This window comes from Rhipicephalus microplus, chromosome 5, assembly GCF_043290135.1.
Source record: "Rhipicephalus microplus isolate Deutch F79 chromosome 5, USDA_Rmic, whole genome shotgun sequence".
NCBI lineage: Eukaryota > Metazoa > Arthropoda > Arachnida > Ixodida > Ixodidae > Rhipicephalus > Rhipicephalus microplus.
Genome location: NC_134704.1, coordinates 179,380,727 through 179,394,089, shown reverse-complemented (window position 1 = coordinate 179,394,089; position 13,363 = coordinate 179,380,727). Strand labels below are relative to the sequence as shown.

The following is a 13,363-nucleotide window of genomic DNA, read 5'->3' as shown; positions in this document are numbered from 1 at the left end:
CAATGCCAATAAGCTGCTACTCCTAAGTCTGCATACCACCAGCGGCATGTGGTGTACATAAATAACTTGCCGCCGTTATGCCGGCGCATGCATGGCGTGTGGTCGCGGTGGAAAGGTGGCAACGTATCGTTCTATCACTTCCCAAAAGATGTAGACAACGCGCGAAAGAGAACGGCATACATATTCAGACTTTGACAGAACAATGGAACTCAATTGCATACATGCAATCGGAGGCACGAGTTGCAGCGGTTGCAGCGTACAGTTACTTCGAGAACTGTAAAGGTTTTGCCTGTGGCAGTACAGCAACACAGTGCACAATGCTTGCACCTTTTAGAGAGGCCCACTAGACATGAGCAGTTGCCTTTTTTTTAACCTCAGGCTAGCTGTACAGGTTATTCGACTTGAAGTAAATCTGATGCGGTTCGCCGATGAGGCTCGATGTTTGCACGCACAGCGCAACTATTGTCATTGTTTTGCTAGTGAAATTCTTTATGCCGATAAGAATTAGGCGGTCCACAGCCAGCACCTCTTCGACTTCGACGAAGATACGTGATCCGATGCCACAATCAAGAAACATCAGCATAACGCCAAGCAAAAGTGTCGCGTTGACACTGCTAAGCATAGCCAACTTCGTTTTTTTTTTACTAGTGTTGCCAGTTCAGGGAACAATTTATGAAGTTGAAAATATTCTACTTCCAATAAGTGGCTTTCCTCAAAATTTAGGCAAGATGTTGCCAAGAGGTTGCGTGCAGAAGAGGGCATTCGAAGTTTACTTGTACACTACATGTCTTATGTTAACCACGTTGTAACTAATTCCTAACTTGATGTCCCTTTATGTTTGAGGGGGGGGGGGCACACATATATTTTTTGTCACTTGAGCAGTAGTTTTCTTATTGGTGTGCTGGTGAGACAACATGAACCCACCGAATGTGTACATTGGGAAAGAAGCAAATTTTATAGGTTGACAATGGAGTCATAATGTGAGCTCACCCCCATGGTAACTTGGCCTGCCTCTTGACGTAGTCCCTCCTTCTCTTGGCTTCTTGCTCCTCAGCACACCGCTTGGCAGCAAAGGCATCAGCAATCTTCACAGCAAACTGTTCAGGGGCGAGCAATTAAAATGAATATTGGATATTTGCGCCAGAAGAAACTTCTCCATTGGATTTTCATTAGGGCTACATTCAGCTGAACAGGGGGAGTTAGACAATCGAAAATTCACTTCTTGTGTATAGATTCGTTAAAAGCAGTCACAGATTACACTTGAATGAACAGTAGTAAGTATTGGTTACAGACGATTAAATAAGAACTGTGGTATGTCGCGCTTCATTTCAGTAACATTTTCAGCACTTCAGAGTCTGAGGCTGTTGTGATATTCTGTCGCTGCTTGGTGCAATGCAGACAAGACCATTTATGAGAATGTAAAAAAAAATAACAGGAAGTAAGTGAGAAATACAAAGAGAAGAAAAGACGGGAAAATTGAAATGAACAGAAATGAAGAGAAAGGAACAGAAAACAAAATCTAGAAAAAAAATTAAAGCGACGAAAAAAAAAAAGAAACTATAGGAAGCCCGGTTATGCACTTCCTTCAGATTTGGCCCCCCTCGTGAAAAGCTGCCATAATTTTTCTTTTATAACAAGACCGAACATTTGACAGCCACTGCAAGATCAGCTGCAACAAAGAAAGCTTTGAACTGAAAGGCGAAAGACAACATCTAAACACAGTTCTCAACGCATTTTTTAATAGTATGAAATTTTTCGGAAATGTTTGCACGGCAGTAGAAAAAGAAAAGAGCGCATTTCACTGGTTATGCCATTGTATGAATACAATGGGAAAACATTGTAAGCGACGAGCCACTGTGCCGATATGTCTCAGATGAGTACCTAGGTCGCTGTTATGTGTTCTTGTTTCCAAGTTTTTTGCAGCAGCTAGATTGCCAATTTTTATTAGTTAGATTGTTGAATCTACAGTTACAATGATTATCAGATATAATGAACTATTTTGTTCTCTTGTGGCACTTTGTTATAACAAGGCCCAACTGTACTGTGTTTACTCACTTTTGAGCACAGATACTACATTCGTAGACATGTGCATTCTACACACCAGTGTTGATGAGGGTATCGTAAGGACAGCTCATTGGCTCAGCGTGACCAAGGAACGCCAAAGTTTCAGAGTCATCGTAGTACATATGCAGTATCTGTTGCATAGTTATAACAGCGAATAGCCAATAACACACGCAGTCTAAGCCAGCGTTTGTGAACAGCGGTCATAGATTCCACGACCGACCGACCGACCGACCGACCGACCGACCGACCGACCGACCGACCGACCGACCGACCGACCGACCGACCGACCGACCGACCGACCGACCGACCGACCGACCGACCGACCGACCGACCGACCGACCGACCGACCGACCGACCGACCGACCGACCGACCGACCGACCGACCGACCGACCGACCGACCGACCGACCGACCGACCGACCGACCGACCGACCGACCGACCGACCGACCGACCGACCGACCGACCGACCGACCGACCGACCGACCGACCGACCGACCGACCGACCGACCGACCGACCGACCGACCGACCGACCGACCGACCGACCGACCGACCGACCGACCGACCGACCGACCGACCGACCGACCGACCGACCGACCGACCGACCGACCGACCGACCGACCGACCGACCGACCGACCGACCGACCGACCGACCGACCGACCGACCGACCGACCGACCGACCGACCGACCGACCGACCGACCGACCGACCGACCGACCGACCGACCGACCGACCGACCGACCGACCGACCGACCGACCGACCGACCGACCGACCGACCGACCGACCGACCGACCGACCGACCGACCGACCGACCGACCGACCGACCGACCGACCGACCGACCGACCGACCGACCGACCGACCGACCGACCGACCGACCGACCGACCGACCGACCGACCGACCGACCGACCGACCGACCGACCGACCGACCGACCGACCGACCGACCGACCGACCGACCGACCGACCGACCGACCGACCGACCGACCGACCGACCGACCGACCGACCGACCGACCGACCGACCGACCGACCGACCGACCGACCGACCGACCGACCGACCGACCGACCGACCGACCGACCGACCGACCGACCGACCGACCGACCGACCGACCGACCGACCGACCGACCGACCGACCGACCGACCGACCGACCGACCGACCGACCGACCGACCGACCGACCGACCGACCGACCGACCGACCGACCGACCGACCGACCGACCGACCGACCGACCGACCGACCGACCGACCGACCGACCGACCGACCGACCGACCGACCGACCGACCGACCGACCGACCGACCGACCGACCGACCGACCGACCGACCGATAGATATGTGGGGTTTAACGTCCCAAAACCACCATATGATTATGAGAGACGCCGTAGTGGAGGGTTCCGGAAATTACGACCACCTGGGGATCTTCAACAACGTGCACCCAAATCTGAGCACACAGGCCTACAACATTCCGCTGCAGCCGGGATTCGAACCCGTGACCTGCGGGTCAGGAGTCGAGTACCTTAACCAATAGGCCACCGCAGCGGGGCAACTCCCCGATAGAAAGAGTTTCCTGAGTGACTGCATCATATTTGGCGGAGATTTAATTAGGGTAGAGATACCATTCCAAATTTTATCAGCAAAAAAAAGGGGTATCGATGAATGGTCATTGCACTATCAGCAGATTCAGATTTTGTTGTTTGGCCTACCGAGTATGACGTCTGGGTTTTAACAAAATTGATGCGTGAAAAGGTTCATTATTATTCATTATTTTGTATAATAGTATTGCACTTTTGAATTGTTAACGATATTAAAAGGCATTATGTTGAGATTTCAAAAAATTTAAGCCGATGGTGCATTCCTGGGTTCTGTCGCAATGGTTCGTACAGGCCTTTGTTGCAAAATGGTAATGACTGAGCAATATGAGGCATATGTGTAGCTGCATGATAAAACAAACATGATGAAGTCCACATCAGAATTTCGCCATGCCTGTCATATCGTTGACAGTCTCTGAAGATTAAAATTTGGATTTGCCAAGATGGTTACCTTGAGATTCGAGATTCACAAAACTGGAAGTGGCGGTGACAATAAAGATAATAATGCACAGTTTTGTTTGATTTATTAGCACTGCAGCAATGTTATATAGTACTCCAAATTATTACCAGTAACTTCTTTAGACATCAGCGATCATATTATTACTCACAATTATGCAGCGTATCCACACATCAGTAATTGAACAAACTGTGCTGTGCCTAGTGACTACTGCTATAAGCCCATTCTATATCTTGTAACGCTTTGCCGCAGTCCATCGAAGTACTGCGGCAAAGGTGGCCTAAAAGACCAGTCAACGGGCTTTGACTTTTTAAAGACGATAGTGCTTCTTGGGGACCTTCGACGCAAAAATTTTGGTATGTCTGTCTGTACATTTGTCTGTTTGTCTGCCGTTACAATACCACAAATGGCGGACCCCATTCACAGTGCCCACCAATATTGCTCAAGTGTCAGCATTCATACTTGTGTGATTGTCAATTAAAAAGCAATTAATGCCCATATCTGAGGCACCATAACAACAGGTCAATATTCTGTATGTGTGTGTTTACACTAAAAAAAGGCATGCATAAGTAATTCTAAGAACCAGAGTGTTTATCACACTGCGCTGACAATGCAACGCTTGCACAAAAAGGCAAGTGTTTCTAACGCTTTGCTAAGACGATACAGTGGTGGCACCTACCCGTTGCCTTGCATTCTACGCCTTATCGCCTTCGAGACGGGCGCGCACCTCGCGTGCTTTGTTTTCCAAGATAACTGCCAGATAGCGCTCATGTCTCACATGTGACGTGACTCAATGCACTCGTTCGCCTCCGCTGCACGCTCAAGACACCCTAACGCAGCGCCTCCAGAATACCATTCATCGCTTTTCTCGTGCAGAACACCAAATAAACATTTTGTTCACTCTCTCCAGACGCAAGACTATCGTCTTTATGCAGTATAACGTGAAGATATGGGGCCAATTTTTTTTGCACCCCCCAAACAAGCTAGGCAAATCGTAGAATAGGCCGCAGCGATGTTTCCTGAATATAACAGCGCTGCGCAAAGCCTCCATTTCGAAAAAGAATTCCCGAACATCTTTCGTCCACCTGACCAGCCTGCTTACACGCGCAGTGACGTCAACTTGCCTATCAGCGACGTGACGCAGCACACTGCTCGTCAATTGGTCTAAACCAGGTCCCAACAAACAGTAGCGAAGTCAACGAGAGTTCCTGTTCTCACGGTATTCCCCACAGCTACGATAGAGTTATTCTATCTAACGAGTAGCGAAACAACCCGTAGGCTCCCTGTATCGAAATATAGACACATCACTGGCCCAGTTTTCAGGAGTGAGCAAACTGTGCGCCAACTCCCGAAAAATCAGGCCGACTGCTTTTCTAAGTTTTGGAACGCAGTTTCACAGCAAATTGAGTGACTGGGCTGCAGAGAAGCATCGACATCGGGTGAACAGTGAACAGCCAGGCATCTGAGTAAGCGGAAGTGTATTGCGACTCATTGAGTTCACCGATGTGGTCAATTGCTGACGTCGTGTCACTTTGCCGAAGAGGGCGGAGTTACGACATTGGGCTACACCTTCCCCTTTCTCTGAAAGAGAAGGGTGGCGAGACCGCCCGAAAATTTGAAACCAGCTGAAGCCGATGTTTTAACCCTGGTAACTTCCTCAATACAGCACATATTCGCAAAATTCTTGTGCACATATTTCTCTTTATAACAATTTTCGGACCTTGAGATTGTTTACTGGCTCTTTAAGCGGCATTCTGGACGGGTTAAAACAAGGTAAAGAAATTTTCAAACCACTACACCCCCTCCTTTTTTCACAAAGGGATTAACTTTAGGGCACAACTTTTCGGCTCGCTTGCAAGGCACGTTTGACCTAATTAATTAACAATGGCACGTGCCCATTTACCTGCCGATGGCACTGGATATCTATTGCAAGTGCCGTCACTATGGCAGCTAATGTGGTCGCTGGCAAAGCCGGCGTTCGCAGTCCTTCTTGTTTGTTTGCACGCAGTAACAGCGGCGGAATACGCATCCAGCTTTAGTTCCTAACATGTCATAGCCATGTTCGTTGACAAAGAAATTCTTATTTCCCGCGAAGTGTTGATGTCTACGGCAACAAATATTTGTCTTGAACTTGCGTCGCCCCACCATCAGATACCCGCTGCAGTCAGCTGACCGATGGGCGCTCGAAGTTGTTACTTCATCTAGCCAACCACGTTTGGCAAGTGTCTTGGCCTAATGAGTATTTGTCTTGCATCACTGTTTAGGGCCAGAGAAAACAATATTTAGAAAAAAAAAAACGCCCGTTAGGATGGGCGTCCACAGGCGTACAGATAATTTTGCATAAAATGCAAAAATTATGAACCATCTCCCCAAAGAGAACCCTGATGGGATGCGAAGCTGCAGCGGCGCACACGCCGTTGACCGGGCTAAAACGGGCATCGATGCGGGTGCTGGAAGAACGGTATAAACGAAACTTGGTGTAGAATTTACTTAAATAAAAATTTCTTTGAAACGCAAACACACGGAAGGCAGGTTGGGCTTCGTGTAAGTTTCATTGTCGATAAATGAACCCGAAGAGTGTTTTCACTCGACGTGCGGTCGAGCGTTGTGGGTGGTGGTGAGGGTGAAGTGAAAGAGAAGTGTGTTGCGAGCGGGCGGAGAAGGCGGCAGCTGCTGTGGATGAGGGAGAGAGTGACGTCTTTGCGCAGCTTCGACATGACCTACTTCACATTGTTCCTACAACTGAGGCGAGGGGAACACATTCCGGCGCTTTTGTGCGGACACACGGGACACAGGCAAGTTAAAGAGCTGCTTTGCATCTAAAAATAACAAGCTCCAATGGAGACATTTCAGTTGGCGGCGTCTTGCAGCGCGAAGCCGCAACCTTGAGATAACGAAAAAAAGATGCTATCCGTCCAGAGCGGCTGAATGCGCTCAGCATTCTCGCTTCATGACTGCGGCAGAATGCGAGAAACACGCGCAACCGGTTTGCTTGGAAACCGAAATGGCAGCAATTCCCTTTTCTGCCACAAAACACCATCATCATTTTTTGGCTCTCAGGCAATGCGACATTATATTGCCATGTCCCTTCCACAAGTTTTGTTATCACCCTGTTACATTGTACATAATTCTCAGAGCAAACCGTGCATGCACTGTTGGAGAAGCTTTGGGACTGAACTAGATCATTTCAATAAGATTACGCCCACTTTAGGAACATTACAGATTATTCTGGAACCTATGCAGCCGCTAGCAATAACGGTAGAATATTCAACAGCACATGTATAAAGCCGACGAGCAACACCACTTGTCATTCGATCGCTGGCCGACGCTCTGTTCGCCGCTACCAGTGCCCATGTGTTGCTGTAATCTGTCCTGCAGTTTCCTGGCCACAGGTTCGGCCCAAATAAACAGTCTTAATTTCGACCTGCAGCCTGCTTCCTTTGGCAACGTCATGACCCGTGACATCTGGTGGAGCTGCTGCTTTTTTGATGTTCTGGATGCCTCCGTCAAGCTGATATTATGCGAGAAGAAGTTCGGCAATCGCTTCGAATTTCCCAAGCACCACTGTTCAAGCTGGAAGCTATGAGCTACACCGCTGCAGTGCGCCGCAATGCTTCGCCCCGCTCACATCAGAACGCTGCCCCACCGCAGTTCCGCCGTCGCCGCCATCATCGACATCCTATCAGCCTCTCGTAGGCCAGCGCTATGTGCCAAGAAAAACCGACGCTCGGTGCGCCCCTGACAACCGTCTGCTCTGCTATCACTGCGGGGAGGCCGGCCAAACCTATTGTCGTTGCCAGTACCGACATATGGGTCTACGGGTTTTCGACATCAACGCGTCATGTCCACAACGAGTGAACAACCACAGGACATCGCCGACTACCTCGCATGAGCACAGCGGACACCCCGATGGCCTTACCGTTCACCGTCACCTGGCCGATACGCCTCACCATACTGCAGGAACGCCAGCCCTGCTCAGGGCCGATCTCCAAGCCCTTACCAGGAAAACTAAGGGCACCAACCGATGGAGGTGCGGTTGCTGTACGACAAACTACGGAAGATCCTCCGCCGCCACTACGACGTCTCAAGAACTGCCGCACCCCGATCGCAGCTCTAACGTCGATACTTCGCGGCTATCAGAAGACCTGACGACGCAACATTGAATCAGCGGTACAAACTGTCGTAGCTGTGATCCGACGCCACGAACCAACTGCAACACAAGACGACGAACTAGTGACCTTGACGTCCTCATCGATGCCCACAGCGTCACAACTCTCGTCGACACTAGAGCTGACTATTCCATCATCAATTGGCCGTTCGCCGCCAAGCTGAAGTTGTGAGGACTGCCTGGGAAGGCCCCGAAATCTATACTGCTGTAGGTCACCTAATTACGCCGACAGGAGTTTGCACAGCAAGAGTCACTCTCAATATCGGAACATATCCTGTGAGCTTTGTAATTCTACAACATTGCTCACAGCATTGCTCCAGGAATAAGACACTTGGGATGGACTTCCTAAGTCACCACGGCGCTATTATTAACCTGAGGTCTGAGTCAACAACGCTATCTACAGAAAAAGCACTGCAGCTGCACACGCTGTCAGGAAGGCAAGCCTTGAATGTGCTGGAAGACCACGTCACCATTCTTCCTCACTCCAGCGTCGGCATTTCCGTCGGCACTCAAGAATCAAGAGCCTTGGAAGGCATCGTTGAAGGCGACGAGCACCTCTTGATTAGCCGTGAAATTTGCATCGCTAGAGGAATATCCGAGCTGCGCGGAGGGAACACAAGAGTGATGCTCACGAACTTCACCAACGAGTACAAGCACGTGAGCAAAGGCATGACGGTTGCCTACATCAAAGAAATACAGGAAGCCAACAACACTTTCACCTTAGTCGAGTCTACTGAATCTCCTACGACAACTTCATCCCCTCAGACAATTTTCGAGGTTAATCCGAGCCTTCCGACACATAAACAAAAACAACTCAGAAACCTGCTCCTGAAATACAAGAACTGTTTTTCGTCGTCTTCGAAAATTCGACAGACCCCTGTCGCAAAACATCGAATCATAACGAAAGAAAATGCCAGTCGACTCCGTCAGAGCCCACACAAAATTTCGACGCAAGAACGTGACGCCATAAAGAAACAAGTCGACGAAATGCTGCACGATGACATCATCCAGCCGTTAAATAGTCCATGGGCATCACCTGTGGTGTTAGTGAAGAAGAAGGATGGAACTCTAAGCTTCTGCATTGACTATTGCCGCCTAAACAAAATCACGAAGAAGGATGGGTACCCGCTCCCACTGATAGACGATGCCCTAAATCGACTCCACAATGCGAGGTACTTTTCTTCGATGGACCTCAAGACTGGATACTGGCAAATCGAAGTCGACGAAAGAGACCAAGAAAAAACTGCCTTCATAACACCGGATGGCCTGTTCGAGTTTAAGGTCATGCCCTTTGGCCTTTGCTCGGCACCTGCGACTTTCCAAGTCATGGATACCGTTCTGGCTGACTTGAAGTGGCATACTTGCCTCGTTTGCTTGGACGATGTCGTTGTGTTTTTCTCGAACTTCGACCAACGCCTACAGTGCCTTGAATCAGTATGTCAAGCAATTAGGAGCTCTGGACTCGCCCTAAAGCCAGAGAAAGGCTGCTTCACGTACAAGGAGCTTCTGTTTTTGGGTCACGTGATCATCAAGACGGCAGTGCGCCCAGACCCGCAGAAAACAGCTGCCATAACCTCCTTGCCATCACCCACCGACATGAAGGCCATGCACCGATTTCTCGGCTTGTGCGCCTGCTACAGACGCTTCGTCAAGGACTTTTCACAAATCGCCGAGCCACTAACGCTCAAGAAAACTGATGTTGATTTCAAGTATAGAACGACACAAATTGAAGCATTTCAGAAACTGAAATGATGCCTGCAGACCCCTCCGATACTTTTCGACGAATACACCGATACGGAGATGCACACCGACTCAAGCAGCGTAGGCCTCGGCACTGTTCTAATGCAGAAGACTAACGGAGACGAAAGGGTTATCAGTTATGCTAGCCAGTCACTATCAAAGGCAGAATGCAACTATTCCACAACAGAAAAGAGTGGAGACAAGCCACTGCCACACTAACGCCTACCACCCACAGACAAATGGTCTCACCGAGCGGCTAAACAAGACAATCGCCGACATGCTGGTCATGCACATTGACGTTGAACACAGGACGTGGGATGCTATCCTTCCGTACGTGACCTTCGCATACAACACGGCAGTGCAGGAGCCGATGCAGATGGCGCCGTACAAGTCGGTCTATGGAAAGAACACTGCAACGACGCTCGACGCAATGCTCCGCAACATCGCTGACAAAGAAAATCTTGACGTCACCCTCTATCTTTAGCGCATTGAAGAAGCTCGTCAACTCGCCCGCCTGCGCATCACAAATCGGCAGACGACCGACCGCCGCCACTACAATCTCGACGACGCTTTGTGGAATACCAGCCCAGTGAATGTGTTTGGGTATGGATGCCGATACGCAGACATGGACTCAGCGAAAAACTTCTGCGACGATACTTCCTACCATACAGGGTAGTGCGACGTCTCGACCCACTAGACTACGATATTGTCCCCGACGGCATTACGAACTCTCAACTGTGCCGATTGCGACCTGAAGTCGTTTATGTCGTGCAGCTCAAGCCCTTTTATGTACATTAACGAACTGAAAAAGTATTTTGTTGTCGTGATTGCTGTATCGTAATTTATTTGTTATAATTTCTTGAATTATCATTTTACTTTCATCTTCTGTTAAAGCACTGGAACGATGCCTTTTTCGGAGGGGGGAAGGCCACATCCCTTCTACAAGTTTTGTTATTACCCCGTTACACTGTACGCAATTCTCAGCGCAAACCGTGCATGTACTGTTCGAGAAGCTTTGGGACTGAAGTAGATCATTTCGATAAGACTATGTCCACTTGGGGGAACATTACAGATTATTCTGGAACCTATGTGGCAGCTAGTGATAACACTAGAATATTTGATGGCCTGTGTATAAAACCGACGCGCATCACTGCTTGTCAGTTGATCGCCGGCTGACATTCTGTTCGCCGCTACCAGTGCCTGTGTGTTGCTGTAATCTGTTCTTCAAATTCCTGGCCACACGTTAAGCACAAATAAACAGCTTTATCTTCGACATGCAGTCTGCTCCCTTCGGCCAAGTCATGACCCCATGACAATATGGTCGCCTCAAGGAGCGGAGTTGCACCTCCTAATTGTTTCTGTCTCCGTGGTCGGGTTAGGCATAGAGTTTCCCAAACATAAATTAGAGAGAACACTGGCGTAGTGTCTACGGGAGCGGCCACACATGGCGCTTCAGCGAGCGTGAGAATTATGGGTAGTACATGGATCTGCCTAGTTTTCATACTTTACATTCCTTCTGGCTTGGCGTGGCTTGAAGCTGCTTTGTCACGAAACAACTATTGATAAATGTTCGGCAGTTACACTTCACCACCTTCACCTTTTAGAATCGTTATTTCAAATCAGCTCACGAAGGTGAAAACGGTTTGTTCTTACATTCGAAACAAAACCAAAATTGACCGTGTCTCAAAATTAGGGAATGAACACGCAACGACACATATGAGTACATGCTCAAGGAGAACTGAATTTGTGCGCCGCGTTATAATACATCGGACTTGTGTCGCCGAAACACAGAATATCTCCACAGCTGTGCATATTTAGTCCACTACGCACAACAACACATTTTCTAGGGAAGCTTTTCTTTTTTGATCGTGTCCCATCATGTCTCAGAAGTAGGGAGTCTCTCTGTACAGTTTTTTTAAAGAAATATACTTCCATAGTGCGCAGAGAACGTTGTAAAAGGAAAAAAGAGGAGAGAGATAGGATAGAGTGCACACTTACAATCAATTTTATTGCACAGATGGCGGAAATATATATACAGTCAAGAGGGCGAGGATATCACGCACAGAACAAGGGCCATCTGTACGCCATGTGTGCAATAAAATTGGCTGTAAGTGTGCGCTCTGTCCTATCTCTCTGCTCTTTCTTCCTTCTGAAACGTTCCCTGTGCCCTAAAGAAGTATATTTCTTTAAAAAATTCAATACCAACCAGCCCAAGGCCGTAACAAAGGGGGGTCGAGGGGTTTTTTTTATGCTTTTTGGCTGATACTAAAATACTTAAACACCTGTAAAGCGGCCACCAGATGCCAATGTTTTCTACACATTTCAACTTTCTTGACATTTAAAGTGCTGAAGAAAGACTGGCATATCCAAGCTACATCGAACGACCTTAGCCACTCGCACGAAAATCTGCCTCATCTGCACACAAAGTATATGCGCCTCTACGCCGCGCACAAAGCAAAGGCTTCTACCACACAGTCCGGCCCCAGAGATGTACTCTACTGGCTTTTCGCAGGAAAGAAGAAACATGTCATGTCAGGAGGGTACCACGGGAGTAAAAACACTAACGTTACAGTCTCAACAATGCATTCTTGGGGGTCACATCTGTTGAGAGGATTCTAGAGCTGTAAAACGGGCAAGAGAAACATAATACGCCGTTCTTGTCCAGAAATTGAGGCAGTTGCAAACGTCTCTTTGGAGCCACTGACCACTTTGTGTGTGCGCACATGATTATGGTAGCAAAATGAGAAGACACTGCGAAACAGCGAAAAAATTGAGACTTGCGACTCACTTCAAGAAAGTCCGAACAGACGCAGTGTAGATGCCTTTTTCGAAGGTCAAAGCTTCTCCTTCCTCAGCACAGGCGGAGAGCCAAGTGCGTCGGAACTTCTGTAGCAACTCAGGAGAATGCATGCACCGGCCTACGTGAATCACCCGAGAATGAACACAAGCACGACACCAACACGTCGCCCGCAGATTATGCCCGCTGCCGTGCAACTCCAAGTGATCCATTTTTGACAATCAATGCTGTGCAAATTGGCAACAATGTGAGTGCCATAAAACTTGCACATTTTGGGTCACCTTCCGTCTTTGCGACAAGAGCAAACATTTTCAACTTGGCGCAGTTCGTCTCAAAGAATAAGAATGTAAATGATCCAGCAACGATGGAGAGGCTGCTACTCAATCCGCAGACCCCTCCTGCTAACAATCCGCGGACCCCTTCTGCTAACATTCACCGTTTTACCTTTTGTTGGGACTTTGGACGCGAACTGAGGCCACTAGATACATTCATTTCGGCTTCTGCAGAGTCAACCACCGAATATGCTCCCGATGCTATTGTTAGTGCTGACCAC

The 13,363-nt window shown here is 48.7% G+C and overlaps 1 protein-coding gene across 4 annotated transcripts in view; it reads right to left on the bottom strand.

Moving 5' to 3' along the window:
• Positions 1 to 13,363, bottom strand: part of LOC119174085 (protein FAM204A) — a 35,502-nt gene that overhangs the window by 1,818 nt on the left and 20,321 nt on the right. For 2 of the 4 annotated variants that reach the window (XM_037424883.2, XM_037424881.2), the window contains one exon: positions 991 to 1,097. In XM_037424883.2, coding sequence (XP_037280780.1) covers positions 991 to 1,097 — 107 coding nt within the window. Of the gene's footprint in view, positions 1 to 990; positions 1,098 to 13,363 lie in introns of those variants that run through there. The other 2 variants (XR_012895496.1, XR_012895497.1) reach the window with 1 other exon arrangement.